Source organism: Papio anubis, chromosome 10 (genome assembly GCF_008728515.1).
Source record: "Papio anubis isolate 15944 chromosome 10, Panubis1.0, whole genome shotgun sequence".
Lineage (NCBI taxonomy): Eukaryota > Metazoa > Chordata > Mammalia > Primates > Cercopithecidae > Papio > Papio anubis.
Window position 1 is genome coordinate 81,227,289 of NC_044985.1, and position 18,758 is coordinate 81,246,046.

Genomic DNA, 18,758 nt, shown 5'->3' on the forward strand with positions numbered 1-18,758 from the left:
ACTGTAACACATGCCTACTTGGGCTTTGGGAGTCGCAGGCACCCACCGCTAGATGCTACCATGGGGCCAGAGCCCCAGAACACTCGTCCCAGCTCCTGCAACTGCCCATCTGTGTGCTTCCCCTCCCATAAGTGGTTTGAGCATGCAGAGGGTGAACAGACAAGCCACACCCGTTACATGTCCTGCAAGGTTGGGGGCAGGGGTATCAGGGAATTCTCCCGTTTCATGAAGACTGAATCTTGAGAATTACCACTGTTCTGTTATTTGATAGGTATGTCACAGAGTAGAAGAGGTTGGGAAATCATGCTTCCAGGAGTCATCACTCAATTTGAGAACAGTTACTACAGAGCTCTGGGAAGAAAAGTAGATTAATTGCTTTGCTTACTTCAAACATTCCTTTTTTGTTCTTTAAACTTGAGTATCTTTACTTTATATCCACCTTAATTCCTTTCCCTACCTGAAGAAGGTGTGGCTTTCAGATAAAGCCATGCCAATCAAAGATTTTTAAATGTGGGGTACTGGGATACTGGACAGGGCTAAGTTGCTAAACTGGGAAGGCCAGAGAAGGTGAGTGAAGTGGGTTAGACTAAGGAAGGGGAAGTTGCCTTCCTTAGTCACACCTGCCAATCACTCAGACTCTGCTAAAAGGGAAGGCCCAGTTGGTACTGTGCTGTCCTCTGCAGGTAGTCACCTGTCCAGGCAGGAAAGCCTTGGCAGCCAGTCATTTCCTGGATGCCAAAGCAGGCAGAGGACACATCTCTGGGTCCCAGGCATAGCAAAGCATTTTACATAATGACTTACTTGGTCTCTGTTTCCCTCTCTCAAAAAAGTAAGATTCAATTTTTCCTTTCCAAGAAAGTTAGTAAAAGGAGAAAAGGAAAAGGAAAATTAGTATTTATAAAATATTGGCATTTGGTTTTAATGTAGGTATTTATTTTAATGGAAACAGCTACCAAGTCCTTGTGCCAAGGGGAACTAACTCACCACACTGGAGGAGAGGTGGCAGAAGCGCTCCTCCATCCTGCTCACTTCGGAACCCTACTGTGTCCTAAACCAGGCTGTGTGCTGGGGTGGGGACAGTTTTGCACATGTGCTGCAGAGCCTAACAGCTTATACATCTATAATGCTAAGGACTAGATTTACTAACCTCTAAGGTCCATAAAATCAAATTAGAAGCTCAGTGAAATGTTTTCTGTAGGCATTAAACAAATATTTGTTGAATTGAACTATCTAACAAATGAAGTCATATATTAGAATTAAGTGATAGTATGTAAGGATGCTTTTGCCTTACCTGTCATGTCTCAATACAGGTGTGGGCAACACGCTTGTCAGAAGCCATCCGAATTCAGCCAGAGTGTGCAGCAGAGGGCCATAATCTGTTTTGATTTCACATCCCTGCATGAATAAGCATAAGAACTCATACTCTAATGGCAAAGACAACCAACTACACAATTACAACAAAGGGTGATACGTGTTAGGATGAGGGGAGTTCACTTTCATCCGTTGCAGCCTTCCTGGGCTTCATGTTCTGCTCTGCTTCCTTCTAATAATTGAACCAAGTTAGAAACACTGGTAAAGGAGAGAGGTTTCCATCCCGTTGTCCGAAGTTTGGGCCTTCCTTTGGTCTTGTTAGGGCAGTGGTTCCGGAAATTTAATATATGGGGTTGGGAAGCTGGGAATCTGCATTTTATTTTATTTTATTTTAAGAGAGGGTCTCATTCCTCCATCCGGGCTAGGGTGCAGTGGCACAATCATAACTCACTTTAACCTCAATTTTCTGGGCTCAAACTATCCTCCTGCCTCTGCCGCCTGAGGAACTGGGACTACAGGTGCATGACACTATGCCTGGTTACTTCTTAAATTTTTTTGTAGAGATGGGGTCTCACTATGTTGCCCAGGCTGGTCTTGAACTCTCAGGCTCAAGTTATCCTCCCATTTCACCTCCCTAAAGTGCTGGGTTACAGGTGTGAGCCTCTGTGCCAGGCAGAGTCTGCATTTTCACATGAGCTCCTTAGGGGATTTGGATCCAAGAAGTTTCTAGAACACATTTTCACAAACACTGGTCTAGGGACCAGGAAGTGAGGACAAGAGTGGAACCCTACTGTGTCCTAAATACCACTATCGTGGTATTGAAGATGAGAGGTGCTTGGGTGTGGGGAGTCTTTTCACCACTTTTTACTTAATTTGGAATTGAGTTTTGCTTGGAGCTTTACCTCTTCCCCCAAATCCTTTTTCCCCACTCAGTGGGTTTTCTGGTTTCTTTGAAAATGGGCTATGTCTCTTAACCTGTGTACGGTCAGAAAGGTAAAAGTGCCCCTGAAACAGCCTGTCAGGGAAGGCCTCACACACAAAACAGAATATACCTGAATTCAGTGTGTACACCTCAAGGGCAGTCCATTCAGTGACATCTGAATTCAGGGAGCACAACTGCAGCAGCAATGTCATCTCTGATTGTGAAGGACAATGCTGTGTGTACATGTTTGGCCTGGTGAGAGAGAGAACATCTTTTGGATATTTTTGCCTTTGAAAGTCGTTCATAAGGTTAAAAAAACCTCAGTCACATTGGTTGATTGGAGACAAAACACTAGGTGAGTGACTGAATTTTTTTATTTCAATCAGTTGCCACAGAATGCTGTAAAGAGAAGCTCAGTGCCAGGAGATGTTTTTTTGGCTTAAAATTTTTGGGAACTTACTGCTACTTATGCATAGTTAATTATTTCTCTATCTTGCAAAAACATTTAACATTGGATAAAGCAAATTACCTTTTCACAAATCTGAAAGAAGTGTGTTCATGCATTTGTGATGAGATTCTAAACACTAAACAAATATGTGTTTAAGGATACCGCATGTGCCAGGCACTGAAGAGCTTTAACATGTAAAATAAAATATGTATAGCCTGGGCAACATGGTGAGACCCTATCTCTACAAAAAATACAAAAAAATTAGCTGAGTATGGTGGTGCATGCCTGTAGTCCCAGCTACCTGGGAGGCTGAGGTTGGAGAATCACCTGAGCCAGGGGAAGTTAAGGCTGCAGTGAACTGTGATGCACTCCAGCCTGGGTGACAGAGTAAGACCCTGTCTCAAAAAACAAAAAACAAAAAACAAAAAAAAACCCAAACCAAACATATATATATTATATATATTATATTTATATATGTAAAGCTAAATTGTCAGAAAACTGCAGCTCACCTCAATAACAGTCCATTGTTCTACTACGATGGCATCATTTCCTTTCCTACTAGAACCTGGAACTCCAGAACCTTCTTCTTCATAGATAAAAAATCCTTCCAAAGATTTAGGCAAATGTTCCCCTGTGAGGAAAAGGATACAATTAAGAAGGGTTGTAAATACTAAGTGGCTCGTAAAACCATCTAAATCCTTAAATAACCCACATAGGAAACTGAAGGAAAAACATTGCAATTAAAAAACATTTGTTTTGGCGGAATCAATAATCTCCTCCTCCTCATGGAAAGTTTTTCTTTCTCCCCAAAGATCAACAGTTTTTTTTTTTTTCACTTCACTGAATTAAAATCCAACTATACACATAAAAACTACAATAGCAAAAACAAGATAAAATAGTGTGGCACAGTGAGAAGCGAGTGGAAAATCAATCTAAAAGGCCTCTGGAAGTGATCTTCATTTTGAAATCAAAATTTGGTTGCGGGTCTATCCGTTGTATGCATGTTAATTATACCATTAAGAGAAACAGCATAAAAATGTTAATATTGGAAATTAAAGGCATGATATTAAAATTAATGCTAGGTAAGTTTACTTCAAAAGACCTAAACACGGAACAATTCTTTACCTCATTGATGGGTTAAAAGGGAAAAAAAAGAAAAACAGGGACAGGAAGACCCTAAACAGAAGTCATTGTCAAAAGAATTCCTGCTGGGAAGGAAGTTTTAAGGGAGGGCCTCTTTGACTTTTTCTTGAATAGTTGACAATAACCAGCTGGCCTACACAAACTGATTTTATGGAAGTTCTTTTGTCTCCTATTTTGCTATAGGAGACATTTTTCCCATGCTCATGTGCTGGTTAATTAAACATTTCGGTTTCTGTGCAGCACAATGTCACATTGAAGTTTCCCTGGTTGACAGCTCTCTAAATTCTAAAGGTCTGAAAAGTTTTCAAATGATCTTTTAAGCTTAAAGATAAAAAAGACAAAAGTAATTTTAATGTAATTTTCTGTTTTAATTTTTATTATCAGGCTATAAATTTTAAGAGATAAATCATTATTATTATTATTATTTTTTAAATTATTATTATACTTTAAGTTCTAGGGTACATGTGCATAACGTGCAGGTTTGTTACATATGTATACTTGTGCCATGTTGGTGTGCTGCACCCATCAACTCGTCAGCACCCATCAACTCGTCATTTACATCAGGTATAACTCCCAAAGCAATCCCTCCCTCCTCCCCCCTCCCCATGATAGGCCCCGGTGTGTGATGTTCCCCTTCCCGAGTCCAAGTGATCTCATTGTTCAGTTCCCACCTATGAGTGAGAACATGCAGTGTTTGGTTTTCTGTTCTTGCAATAGTTTGCTGAGAATGATGGTTTCCAGCTACATCCATGACCCTACAAAGGACACAAACTCATCCTTTTTTATGGCTGCATAGTATTAAACCATTATTATTATTTTTTTGACATCATTCATGGTTACGGCAGAACACCATGAAGAATTTGCGTTGTTCAGAGTGGTTCCCAAGAACCCAGTAGGCTGGGCGCAGGCTCACTCCTGTAATCCCAACACTTTGGGAGGCCGAGGCAGGCAGATCACCTGAGGTCAGGAGTTCGAGACCAGCCTGACCAACATGGAGAAACCCCATATCTACTGAAAATACAAAATTAGCTGGGCATGGTGGCGCATGCCTGTAATCCTGGCTACTTGGGAAGTAGAGGCAGGAGAATCACTTGAACCTGGGAGGCAGATATTGCGGTGAGCCGAGATCGTGCCATTGCACGTCAGCCTGGATGACAGAGCAAGACTCCATCTCAAAAACAAAAGAAAACAAAAAGAAAAATGAAAAACAAACAAAAAAACCAGTAAAGTTTAGTTTCCTAGTTCAAATTGGTTTTCTAATTACCGTATATATTTCATTTCCTTTAAATGTACTTATTTACCATCACACCAAAGTGACCAGTGGAATCAAATTTGTTTCTGATTGAAAGTTTAGGGCATCACTAGATCATCTTTACAATTGTACATGCCCCAAGTTCCCTTTTAGAGGTATGTGTTTTAAAATTAGTTGTATGCTGTGATAATTACACAGTTAATTATAATCTCCTCCTTTTTTACTTTGGGATTATATAATGTGAAAACTCTGGGCTTTGTGGCTCCAGGTCTGTTTTCTTGCTCTCAGTATTTGAAGACACTAGCACAGTCCTACCTTGCTTTATTGTGCTTTGCTTTACTGTGTTTTGCAGATATTGTTTTTTTTTTTTTCAAATTGAAGGTTTGTGGCAATCCTGCATTGAGCAAGTCTATTAGTGCCATTTTTCCAAAGGTGTGTACTCACTTCATGTCTTGGTGTCACATTTTAATAATTCTTGCAATATTTCAATGGTTTTCATTATTATTCTGTCTGTTATGGTGGTCTGTGATCAATGATCTTTGATGTTACTATTGTAATTGTTTTGGGCCACCGGGAACCATGCCCATATAAAACGGCGAATTTAATTGATAAATGTTGTGGGAGTTCTGACTGCTCCACTGACTGGCCCTCCCCCCATCTCTGTCCCTCTCCTTGAGCCCCCCATTCCCTGAAATTAGGCCAATGAATAACTCTGAAACAGCCTCTAGGTGTTCAAGTGAAAAGAAGAGTCACAAGTTTCTTATTTTAAATCGAAAGCTGGGAATCATTATTAAGCTTAGTGAGGAAGACATGTCAAAGCTGAGACAGGCAGTGAAGTAGGCCTCTTGTGTCAGTTAGCCAAGTTGTGAATGTAAGGGAAAAGTTCTTGAAGGAAAATAAAAGTGAATGAATGATAAGAAAGCAAAACAGAATTCTTGATGATATGAAGACAGTTTTAATGGTTTGGATAGAAGATCAAACCAGCCACAAGCAGTCCCTTAAGCCAAAGTCTAATCCAGAGCAAGATCCTAACTCTATTCCATTCTATGAAGGCTGAGAGAGGTGAGGAAGCTGTGGAAGAAAAGTTGGAAGCCGACAGAGGTTGGTTCATAAAGTTTAAGGAAAGAAGCTGTCTCTATAACATAAAATTGCAAGGCGAAGGAGCAAGTGCTGATGTGGAAGCTACAGCAAGTTATCTAGAAGATCCAGCTAAGAGAATAGATAAAGGTGGCTACACAAAATTACAGATTTTTATTTATTTATTATTTATTTATTTATTTTGAGACAGGGTCTCACTCTTTCACTCAGGCTGGGGTATGGTGGCGCGATCTCGGCTCACTGCAACCTCTACCTCCCCAGGCTCAAGCGATTCTCCTGCCTCAGTGTTCCAAGTAGCTGAGATTACAGGTGCATGCCACCACACCCAGCTAATTTTTGTTTTTTTAGTAGAGATGGGGTTTCACCATGTTAGCCAGGCTGGTCTCGAACTCCGGATCTCAAATTATCCACCTGCCTCAGTCTCCCAAAGTGTTGGGATTACAGGTGTGAGCCACCGTGCCCGGCCTAAAACTACAGATTTTCAATGTCAGTAAAACAACCTTATAGTGGAAGATGTCATCCAGGACTTTCATTGCTAGAGAGGGGGAGTCAATGCCGGGCTTCAAAGCTTCATAGGACAGGTTAACTCTCTTGTTAGGGACTAATGCAGCTGGTGACTTTAAGTTGAAGCCAATGCTTATTTACTACTCTAAAAATCCTAGGGCCCTTAAGAATTACGCTAAATCTACTCTGCCTGTGATCTAGACATGGAAAACAAAGCCTGGATGACAGCACATCTGTTTATGGTATGGTTTACTGAATATTTTAAGCCCACTATTCAGACCTACTGCTCGGAAAAAAAGATACCTTTCAAAATATTATGCTTATTGACAACGTACTTGATCACCTAAGAGCTCCGATCAAGATATACAAGAAGATTAATGTTTTCTTTTCTTTTCTTTTTTTTTGAAAACATAGACTTTTAATAACTGCTTTTATCACCAGGTTAAGCCATGCAGTTATGAAGTAGTTAGAAATTTCTGAAAGGAGGCCGGGCGTGATGGCTCACGCCTGTAATCCCAGCACTTTGGGAGGCCGAGACGGGCGGATCACGAGGTCAGGAGATCGAGACCATCCTGGCTAACACGGTGAAACCCCATCTCTACTAAAAATACAAAAATTAGCCGGACGCGATGGTGGGCGCCTGTAGTTCCAGCTACACGGGAGGCTGAGGCAGGAGAATGGCATGAACCCGGGAGGTGGAGCTTGCAATGAGTGGAGATTGCGCCACTGCATCCCAGCCTAAGCGACAGAGTGAGACTCCGTCTCAAAAAAAAAAAAAAAAAAAAAAAAGAAATTTCTGAAAGGGTGCTATAGTTAAAAGAAAAAAAAGCTGATTCTTACACATATATTATCTAGCACTTCATGGGGACACTACTGTTCAAAAGGCCCTGACCAAATAACTCCCAAATTAAACACTCAACCCAAGGTTGTTTTCAGCCCACTGCTAACGAAGCTGGGTGCAGAATGCAAAGCCTCTAAAAGGAGAGGACACAAAGTCAGGTGAGTAGGGCCATTGGCAATGCTAAGAGCCAGCCAGACTCCAAACAGGGAGTCTGGTTTTTTTCTGGGACACTCTATTTGAATTATTGTTTAATTAGTCAACCATAGATCTTCAAAAGAGACCAATTAGTTAACATGATAAAAAGGTTACTGCATTCTTTGGACTAGGTGTCATAATTATAGTTAGCAAATTCTGACAGTTTTAATGAAAATAGCCTCCACCATTTTGCAAGTATGAAGATAACTTATTTATCCACAGGGCTTTTAATGTCTGCTGAACAGCAATACATGACTGATAAGCTATAAATGACACTGTTTTATGATAGAAAAATACTAGTTTTTTTCATTTGTTATTTTAATAGGCATTCACTGTTTGAGTCAAGGTTAGGCTTGTTAAGTGATTAAAAGCAATTTTATGACAGCAGCATGTACTTATTTTATTCTAAAAGAATAAAATTGATAAACAGAAACAGTTTTTATATTTCTTTGCAACCTGCAAAATTGAGTTATTTTGCTGATATAAAACACTAAGAACTCACTTGAGGACCATGCCACCTTCTGAAAAGGCCACACACCTACTTCTTAAATGGGTTACAGTTACAGTGTGTCCCACACTCGTCCAGAGCATAATAAGTGAGCAACTGACTGCTCTTGACTGTCCCTTCCCCAGCAATAGCACTGATTGTGTTGGGGACAGCCACAGAGCAAAGCTGCACAGCCAGATGGAGGAGACTTTATTTAAAGGCAAAATACCAAAATGGCTCTCTGGTGTAGGTGATTTCTACTTTCACACTCAGCTTGTACATGATCCCCTAACCTTAATTTCTTTCTCCTTAAGGGGCTGATTTGGACTGACTTGTTGAGAATGGTATCCATTATTAATGTCAGGAGGGAAAGGGATTTCTGTGGTTACATGTAAACTTGTGATAGGTCTGCAGAAGTTACAGGTGAAGAGGGCAGTGAGGAAGTCAGCCACGATCCATCTATGTGAAGGTCATACCAGCTTCATTGTACACTTTGAAGACTTTCTCAATGGCATTGACATAGGCAGCTATTCTCAGGTCCAATCCCAGGTTAGTTATACTTCATGACTGTGCACATAATTTGCCTGGTAGAACGCTCCATTGTGTATGCTAAGCCAGAGTGCACGATGTCTTTCTCAGATGCACCCGATATCCTGTCTTGGATCTCTGCTGTGGATACAATGGGAACAGTTCCACCATGCTTTCCAAATTTTCCTTCTAAACTCTCTTGAACAGACATGAGCAAGTTGTAGTTAGAATCCCTTTCATATTTGAAGGTCAAATGGCCATAGCTGACATGATTCAGATTCTTCAGCCACTCAAAGTAAGATACTGTCACTCCTCCAGCATTCAAGTAGAGATCCGGAATAACCACAATGTTTCTCTCCAGGAAGATCTTGTCAGTTTCTGGAGTTGTTGGCCCATTGGCGCCTTCAGCAATGATCTTGGCTTTGACTCTGGGTGCATTGGATTTGGTCAACGGCTTCTCACTGGCAGCTGGAATCAGTATGTCACAGTTGGCCTCCAAGATGCTTCCTTCATAGGGCTTTACCCTGGGGAAGCCCAGAATGGACCCATGTTGCAATTTGAAGTCTTCCAGTTCCTTTGGGTCAATACCATCTGGATTCCACATGCTCCCATCAGACTCAGCAACAGCAATACATTTAGCACCAAAACGATGTAAAAATCTCATGGAATGTAGGCCCACATTACCAAGTCCCTGAACAACAAATGTTTTATCTCCAAACCCTGGTGTCATTCCTAAAATGCTCATGTAAGAAGCTTCATTGAAGAAGTTTTCAATCTCACGGAAGACACCACGGCCAGTAGCAGAGATGCGTCCATGGATTCCCCCTTGGCTGATGGGTTTACCAGTAACACAGGCGTGTGCATTAATGTCATAGTGCCCTTTGGTGCTGGCATAGGTATCAGCGATCTAGGACATCTCCCCCTCACCTTTGCTCATGTCTGGGGCAGGCACATCAATGCCAGGACCAATACAGCCCTTCTTTGCTAGCTCCATGGTGAGCCTCCTTGTGATCTTTTCCAATTCATTATCGGTATAGTTCTTGGGATTGATCTTAACACCAGCTTTAGCAGCCCCAAATGGCACATCAACCACTGCACACTTGTATGTCATCAGAGAAGCCAAAGCTTTTACTTCATCTACACTCTCATCAGTGCTGTAACAGATACCTCCCCTGCAGGGCGTGCGGTGCTGGCTGTGCTGGGCTCGGCAGCCTTCGATGACCTCCCAGGAGCGGTCGTTGCGCCGGATGGGGAAGGAGAGACTCAGCACTTGGATGCAGGGCTTGATGATCCGCAGGATGCCGCGCACCCGGTTCCGCTTCTGCTCCTCGCTCTCACGGGTTCTCAGGTCCTCCACCAGCTTGTCCTCCACGATGCTGGCGCCGCGGTCGAAGAAGTCCTCCACCATCTTGAAGAAGTTGGGGTCGCCCTCGCGGTCGGCCACCGCCTGGCTGTAGTGGCGCCGGGCGGCCAATGCGAGCCCCGGCTGCGGGGCGGCGGCGGGCTGTCCCCGGGCCTGGCCCAGCAACGCGGCGGAGTCTGCGGCCGCTGAGCCCAGGGCTGCGGGCCCGGCCCGGTACAGCAGCAGCGCCTCGCCCAGGCAGCGGTACATGGCGCCAGGCGGAGGGGAGGTGCGTGACGGTCGCGGAACAGGCGCGCTTTCTCAGAGTCCCCGCTACTAGGGAGGAAGAAGATTAATGTTTTCATGCCTACTAACACAACATCCATTCTGCAGCCCATGGATCAAGGAGCCATTTTGACTTTCAAGTCATATATTTAAGGAATACATTTTGTAAGGCTATAGCTGCCATGGATAGTAATTCCTCTGATGGATCTGGGCAAAATAAATTAAAACCTTCTGGAGAGGATTCACTATTCTAGATGCCATTAAGAACATTTATGATTCATGGGAGGAGGTCAAAATATCAACATGAACAGGAGTTTGAAATAGGTTGACTCCAGTTTTCATGGATGACTTTGAGGGGTTCATGTGGTGAAAATAGTGAGAGCTAGAATTAGAAGTGGAGCCTAAAGATGGGACTAAATTGCTGCAATCTCGTAGTAAAGCCTGAATGGATGAGGAGTTGCTTCTTATGGATGAGCAAAGAAAGAAAGTGGGTTCTTTCTTTTTTTGTTGTTGTTTTTTTGAGATGGAGTCTCACTCTGTTGCCCAGGCTGGAGTGCAGTGGCACGATCTCGGCTCACTGCAACCTCCACTTCCCAGGTTCAAGTGATTCTTGTGCTTCAGCCTCTTGAGTAGCTGGGAATGCAGGCATGCACCACCATGCACAGCTAATTTTTGCATTTTTATTTATTATTTATTTATTTATTTTTGAGACCGAGTTTTGCTTTTGTTGCCCAGGCTGCAGTGCAATGGCATGATATTGGCTTACTGCAACCTCTGCCTAGATCAATCAAAGGTTCAAGCAATTCTCCTGCCTCAGCCTCCTGAGTAGCTGGAATTACAGGTGTGTCACTATGTCTGGCTAATTTTGTATTTTTAGTAGAGACAGGGTTTCACCATGTTCGTCAGGCGGGTCTTTGTATTTTTAGTAGAGATAGAGTTTTACCATGTTGGCCAGGGTGGTCTCGAATTCCTGACCTCAAGTGATCCTCCTGCCTCGGCCTCCCAAAGTGCTGGGATTACAAGGGTAAGCCACTGTGCCCAGCCTAGAAAGTGGTTTCTTAAAATGGAATCTACTCCTGGTGAAGATGCTGTGAACACTGTTGAAATGACAATGAAGGATTTAGAATATTACGTAAACTTAGGTGATAAAGCAGTTGGAGGGAGGGTTTGAGAGGATTGACTCCGATTTTGAAAGAAGTTCTACTGTGGTTAAAATGCCATCAAACAGCATCATATGCTAGAGAGAAATCTTTCGTGAAAGAAAGAGCCAATTGATGCAGCAAATTTCATTGTATTATTTTAAGAAATTGCCACAGCTGACCAGGCACAGTAGCTCATGCTGTAATCCCAGCACTTTGGGAGGCTGAGGCAGGTGGATCACTTGAGCTCAGGAGTTCAAGACCAGCCTGGGCAACATAGTAAGACCCTGTCTCTAAAAAAATAGCCAGCGTGGTGGTGCATACCTTGCTTGGTCCCAGCTACCCAAGAGGCCAAGGTGGGAAGATTGCTTGAACCCGGGAGGCGGAGGTTGCAGTGAGCTGAGATCACATCATTGTGCTCCAGCCTGGGTGACTGGGCAAGACTCTATGCCAAAAGAGAAAAAAATTAAATTAGAAATTGCTACAGCCACCCCAGCCTTCAGCAACCACCACCCTGATCAGTCAGCCGCCATCAACACAGAGGCAAGACCCTCTACCATCAGGCTGGTCTCAAGCTCCAGGCCTCCAGGGATTCTCCCACCTCGGCCTCCCAAAGTACTGGGGCTACAGGCATGAGCCACTGTGCTGGCCCATTCTTTTCAAATATATTCATCTTACATAAAAGCCACTCAGTCTTAAAGTAATATTGACACTCCAGGAAGAGTTATATTCTGCAAACTTGTGAACTTGTGTACTCCTTGGCACAAGGCTGCATCTCCTGAGGGTACTCGAACCCTGGTTTGAAAAGCACATGTTTGAAGGGCTCCCAGAGAATGGTTTACTTTTCTGGACATGTCTTGTCTTTTAGCAGGACATGACATTGACATTCTTGTAAAGGTGCAGAGAGGTAACACTCCATTGTAGTATTTTTGGTTCCCATGTCATTTTTGGTATTCAGCTGCCCAGAGTTGGGCCCAGGAGCATCTTTGAAGTAGAGGGCAGGCAGGTATGGTAACTCTAAAAAGAATCTTAGCCTATCGACTTCTTTCCATCGCCACCATCATCTCTCAGGGACCACTGCAACAGCCTCTTAATAGCCTCCCCACCACACTTCCACTCTTGACCTCTGTGATCCATTTCTCATAATGAGGGCAAATAAGTTCCTCTCCTCTCCTCTCCTCCCCTCCCATCCCCTCCCGTCCCCTCCCCTCCCCTCCCTTTTCTCTCCTCTCTTTTCCTTTCCTTTCTTCTTTTTTTGAAATGGAGTCTCACTCTGTTGCCCAGGCTGGAGTGCAGCGCAGTGGTGTGATCTCGGCTCACTGCAACCTCCACCTCCCAGGTTCAGGAGATTCTCCTGCCTCAGCTTCCTGAGTAGCTGGAACTACAGGCGCCCACCATGCCCGGCTAATTTTTGCATTTCTAATAGAGACAGGGTTTTTCCATGTTGGCCAGGCTGGTCTTGAACTCCTGACTTCAGGTGATCCGCCTGCCTCGGCTTCCCAAAGTGCTGAGATTACAAGCGAGAGCCACCGCACCTGGCTAGAAATTCTTTAAAAAATGCAAATGAGATCATGACTCCCTCTTTAAATCTTTAATGAATGAATTGGAATAAGTATCTTGGTAAAAGCACACACTCCATCTAGGTGGCTCCACCACTTTCCAGTTGTGTGAATGCAGGCACCTTATGTAAAATCTCTGTGCTTCAGTTCCTTCATATGTACAAGGAGAATAAGCATGGCCTGGCACGACGGCTCATGCCTGGAATCCCAGCACTTTGGGAGGCCAAGGCTGGAGGATCACTTGAAGCCAGGAGTTTGGGACCAAGCAGGGCAGCAAAGTGAGACCATCTCTACAAAAAAATTTTAAAAATTAGCTGGGCGTGGTGGTATGCATGGAGTCCTGGTTACTGAGTCTGAGGTGGGAGGATGGCCTCAGCCCAGGAGTTCAAGGCCAGTGAACTATGATTGTGCCCTTGCACTCCAGTCTGGGTGACAGTGAGACCCCATCTACAAATAAATAAATAAAGTGTATATATATATATATTCCTTTTTTTTTTTTTTTTTTGAGACGGAGTCTTGCACTGTCGCCCAGGCTGGAGTGCAGTGGCGTGATCTTGGCTCACTGCAAACTCTTGTCTCCTGGTTCAAATGATTCTCTTGCCTCAGTCTCCTGAGTAGCTGGGATTGCAGGTGCATGCCACTACACCCAACTAATTTTTTGTATTTTTAGTAGAGAGGGGTTTCACCATGTTGGCCAGGCTGGTCTCAAGCTCCTGACCTCGTGATCTGCCCCCCTCAACCTCCCAAAGTGCTGGGATTACAGGCGTGAGCCACCGTGCCTGGCCACAATCATCTTTACCTCACAGGTTGCTGTGGGGACTAAATGAGTTAATGAATGCAAAATGCTTAGCACGATGCTGGTGTAGAGCAAGTGCAAAATAGGTGTTAGCTGCTGTCCTTGCATTCTTCCTGTTTAGGACCCTGTAGGGACTGCCTGTTGCCTACCTCTTCCACTATGTCCAGAGCCATACTCTTGCTTGCCTTGCTCCAGAAACACAGACTGTTTCCCAGTTCCTCTTCTCTGCCCTAAGGTCTTTGTACCTTTAGATGTGTTTCTCCGGCCTATAATGGCATACATCTGGTTCTCACAGGTCTGCTCCTCTCCAGCTGCCCAGTCTCAGTGTGATTGCTGCCTTCTCAGAGGGGATCTTCTGACCGCCTCTTTAAGTGGGTTCTTCCCTGGTACTCTCACCATAATATCCTGTACGGTCATGTCACACAATTTTCTTAGTTTTGAAATTAGATACATTTGTTTTGACATTTTCACTGCCTGTCTGCCCGATGCCACACGGCTAGCACCTTGCGAGTAGGGAAGAGTATTATAAACCCAGTGCCTGGCATGGGACCTGGCATATATGGAATGAGTTTCAGTGTTATTACTCCATCCCCACTCTTCATTGTGCTACCTCTCCTCCACTAGTGCCACACAAACATTTTTACAGGAGTGGAAAGATTGAAATGAGTAACAAGTGAAGTCTGAAAAGAATTCTTAAAAAATCAAAATGTAGCCTTAAGATGTGGTATCCTAAGGTGGGGAAAGACTGTGCTCCGGGGGTGGTGGGGCATTTGGAGGCTGGTGAAGTGTAGGCACCTTGAGGGTCATTGTGTGTGTGTGTGTCCCAGGGTGTGCTTCACAGCAGGAAAGGCTGTTAGAGTGAGCGTGGAGGGACCCTGAAAAGGAATTTCACAGATCTTACAACTTTTACACTCTGACTGCTGAAGTAGAAAACTTTGTAAACATTTGTCCCCCACCTCTGTGTTTCTGGAGGGAGGTATTTTATTCAATGTGATTTGTGGGGTAATATATTTAAATTTCTGAGCGCTGTCTGGTTTTGTTCTCCCATTCCTCATGGTGGGCTAACTTCTTACAGTATTTTGGAAGAGGATAGAAGCAAGACCAAACAAAATATGCATTGTCTGCCCCTACCACCCTCCCCATGTGCTTTAGATGTCAGGCATCAAACATACCAAAACAAAGCGACCAATTCAGCCCTGCTTCCTCTGACTTGCTTCGCACAGTGACACAGCTATTGGTCACAATTTCCCCTCGGCAACTTCCCTGTGTACTCCCAGGAAAGTCCCAAATGACGTGCCCAGGTGACAGACCCCGCAGACTGATGTGGCTCGTGAGGGGCTTGCCATAGCCTGCAATGTCAAATGTCTAATGAGACATTCTAGAGCTGCTGAGAGGGGAAGATTCTGCACCCCCCTCCGTGACCCCGCTCCGCCCCATGAGCTGCTGAGAGGGAGTCACCCTGGGGCTCTCTAAATAGATTCTGAGGCTTTAAGAACAAAAGCCACACAGAGCCTGGCTGGCAACTGCTGTGGCTAATTTTATTCTCATCAGGCAAGACCCAAGGCAGGGATGCCTGAGAGAGATTGCGAAAAGCGTATGTTTTGTTTTTCTGTTCAGCAGTAAGTCACACACCAAAATTCGAAGTGGCTTCAACTAAACTTTTTGGAGAGAAGAGAAACAGGAGAGAAAGAGAAAGAAGAGAGAGTGAGAGAGAGAGAGATTATGAAGCACAAACCAACCTCTAAATAGATGATCCACACTAAAAGTACTGTAATTGCACATAACAAGTGGCAGGAAAGAAAACTAACACCAGAAAATGAACTCTGACTGTAGGCTAGGCATTCTGGAAGTCACTTTATTTTATTATATCTTATTACATCATCACAATAATAAAAAGTAGGAGTATTTTTATTCCTCTTTAAGAAACTGAGACTCAGTGAGCTCAACTAACTTCCCAAGATGACACAACTAATAAGTAGAAGACATAGGATTTAAACCTTGGTCTGATTCTAAAGCCCATGTTTTTCCTATGAAACTTTGCTGTTACTATAAAAGACCAAGTGGATGGGACTGTAAACTAGTTCAACCATTGTGGAAGACAGTGTGGCGATTCGTCAAGGACCTAGAACTAGAAATGCCATTTGACCCAGCCATCCCATTACTGGGTATATACCCAAAGGATTATAAATCATGCTGCTATAAAGACACATGCACACATATGTTTATTGTGGCACTATTCACAATAGCAAAGACTTGGAACCAACCCAAATGTCCATCAATGGTAGACTGGATTAAGAAAAGGTGGCACATATATACCATGGAATACTATGCAGCCATAAAAAAGGATGAGTTCCTGTCCTTTGTAGGGACATGGATGAAGCTGGAAACCATCATTCTGAGCAAACTATTGCAAGGACAGAAAACCAAACACCACATGTTCTCACTCATAGGTGGGAATTGAACAGTGAGATCACTTGGACACAGGGCAGGGAACATCACATACACTGGGGCCTGTCTTGGGGCTGGGGGAAGGGGGAGGGATAGCATTAGGAGAAATACCTAATGTAAATGACGATTTGATGGGTGCAGTACACCAACATGGCACATGTATACATATGTAACAAACCTGCACATTGTGCACATGTACCCTAGAACCTAAAGTATAATAAAAAAATAAAATAAAATAAAAGACCAAGTGGAAGAAGCTTCCAATAACCAAAAAATACTAAGAAATATTTTTAATTTATACACACACACACACACACACACACACACACACATATATATATATATATATATATATTTTTTTTTTTTTTTTTTTTTTTTGAGACAGGGTCTTACTCTGTGACCCAGGCTAGAATGTTGTGGGTACAATCACAGCTCACTGCAGCCTTGACCTCCCTGGGCTCAGGTGATCCTCCCACATCAGCCTTCTGGGTAGCTGGGAATACAGGTGGCTGCCACCATGCCCGACTAACTTTTTGCATTATTTGTAGAGATGAGGTTTTGCCATATTGCCCAGGCTAGTCTCGAACTCCTGGACTTAAGCAATCTGCCTCCCAAAGTGCTGGGATTACAGGTGTGAGCCACGGTGCCTGGCCTACTGAAAAATACTAAGAAATATTGATTAAGCACCTGCTATGTGCCAAGCACTCTGCAAGGTGTTGTATTACTGGGGTGCTCCAATGGGTTTGGTCCTTAATACTGCTAGTTAAAAGGGCCTATTGGAACATGACTCCTGATAGTTTAAAATATCATCCAAAGTCTTTAGTTGGAGCAGTTAAGGTAATACTAGGCTGATTTAACAGTAGTAAGGTACAGGGAGATCTTATTTGCTTTTAATTCTTTCCTCTAACCTCACAGAGTTGAGTTCCTAATTATCCTGGATTTCATAACCTTCACCTTTCCTAATGCATTTTTCTAGTGTCATTACTACCTTTTCTTTTTCTTTTTCTTTTTTTAACACTCATCTCTGAAAAAAATTTCCTAGAAAGTCATTTTTGATAATATGTTATAGTTTCTCTTTGTTTTCGTGATAGACACAAATAATTACATACTCCATTGTAACTAAATGAGAAAGGCTAGAGAGGGATGAAAGACAAGGTGAAAACAGAAATAAGAACAAAGCCAACGTCACTTTCTAAACCAAAGATGACTTTTCTATACAAATTATAGAAAGAATCAGGTATAGACTGACTATAAACATGGTAGATAGCGTTCAAAATTGGGAAAATGTAATAAATATGAATAGCAACCATGAAATGCCATCATAAACTTCTCATTTGGACTATTATAGTACATCTTATTTGGAAAATTCTCCTAGTCAATCACACGGTGGTTTCCCAATTACAACCCAACAACGAACATTTTATGTTATAATTCTGCCCACCCTCCTTAAGTGTCCATTGCGCTGAAGGAGCTTTAAGCTTTTAAATTAAAGCTACATATCTGTGTAACAGCTGGAATTTATTTCCTTAGGAATGGTATCTGTCCTTTCAGCCATAGAACTTGAGAGGTAAAAACATTTTCACTGATTTTGATACAAGTTCAAATTCTTCAGATGTAAAATATCATTAACATAAAACTTACCTTTAGATGTTTCCCAGAATACAAAAGAATCAATTAAAGACAAGCCTTGTTTATAATAAAAGGTAGTTAACTCCAGCCAATCAGCATCAAGCGTACTAATGACTGATCCTTTTCTTGTTACTTTCATTGACAGGTTGCCTTCCTGATAGGCCAAGGAGGTTGAATCATCATCAAAAACATTGAAGACTGTATATAGTTTGTTGTCTGAGGCTAGACATTCAGAAGGAGAAAAAAAGGGAAAATTATAATTTTGTTGATCAAAGATTCCTAATTTTTTTCAGTAATCATGAGATATTCCAAGCATACAAACAAGCACTCAGCTTAATCAATGTCAATATTACGCTATATTTGCTTCAGAGTATTTTTTCAAAGAAATGAGAATTGGATACAGTTGAGGCTACTATGTAGTATCCTCTAATTCTATTCTCTAGAAATAAGTACTATAATGAAGTTGGTGTTTATCATTCTCATTCAAGCTTTTAATCTTTTAATACACACTAATAAACCCATAAATGATATGTAACATTTTACAGTTTGAAAAATTTTTTTACAGTGGTATTCTACTGTAGATATGAATTGACTTTTTGTTCGACATGCCTTTAAAATGTAAATAACCATATAGATCTTATTCATTTATTTTAACTGCTACATAGTATGCCAATGGTCTAGTCTCCTTTTGGTGGACATATGCATTATTTCCAGTTTTTTTGTTATTACAAACTCTATATCTTCTTGGACACGTGTGAGAGTGACTCTAGAACAGACATGGAAATGCTGGATCATATCTTCTGCTTTACTAGGAATTGGCAAATTCTTAAC

The 18,758-nt window shown here is 42.6% G+C and overlaps 2 protein-coding genes across 4 annotated transcripts in view; both read right to left on the reverse strand.

Moving 5' to 3' along the window:
* The window catches only part of RFTN2 (raftlin family member 2), a 111,461-nt gene that overhangs the window by 36,853 nt on the left and 55,850 nt on the right, over positions 1-18,758 (reverse strand). For all 3 annotated transcript variants that reach the window (XM_009182693.4, XM_009182694.4, XM_003907768.5), the window contains 3 exons: positions 17,940-18,149; positions 3,191-3,312; positions 1,292-1,395 (listed from right to left, as the gene is read on the reverse strand). In XM_009182693.4, coding sequence (XP_009180957.2) covers positions 1,292-1,395; positions 3,191-3,312; positions 17,940-18,149 — 436 coding nt within the window. The remainder of the gene's footprint in view (positions 1-1,291; positions 1,396-3,190; positions 3,313-17,939; positions 18,150-18,758) is intronic.
* Positions 7,451-10,495, reverse strand: LOC101022260 (glutamate dehydrogenase 1, mitochondrial-like). The gene is given in 2 exon segments (XM_009182692.4): positions 7,451-8,753; positions 8,755-10,495. Coding segments are annotated over 2 exon segments (1,680 nt in total). The 5' UTR covers positions 10,342-10,495; the 3' UTR covers positions 7,451-8,660.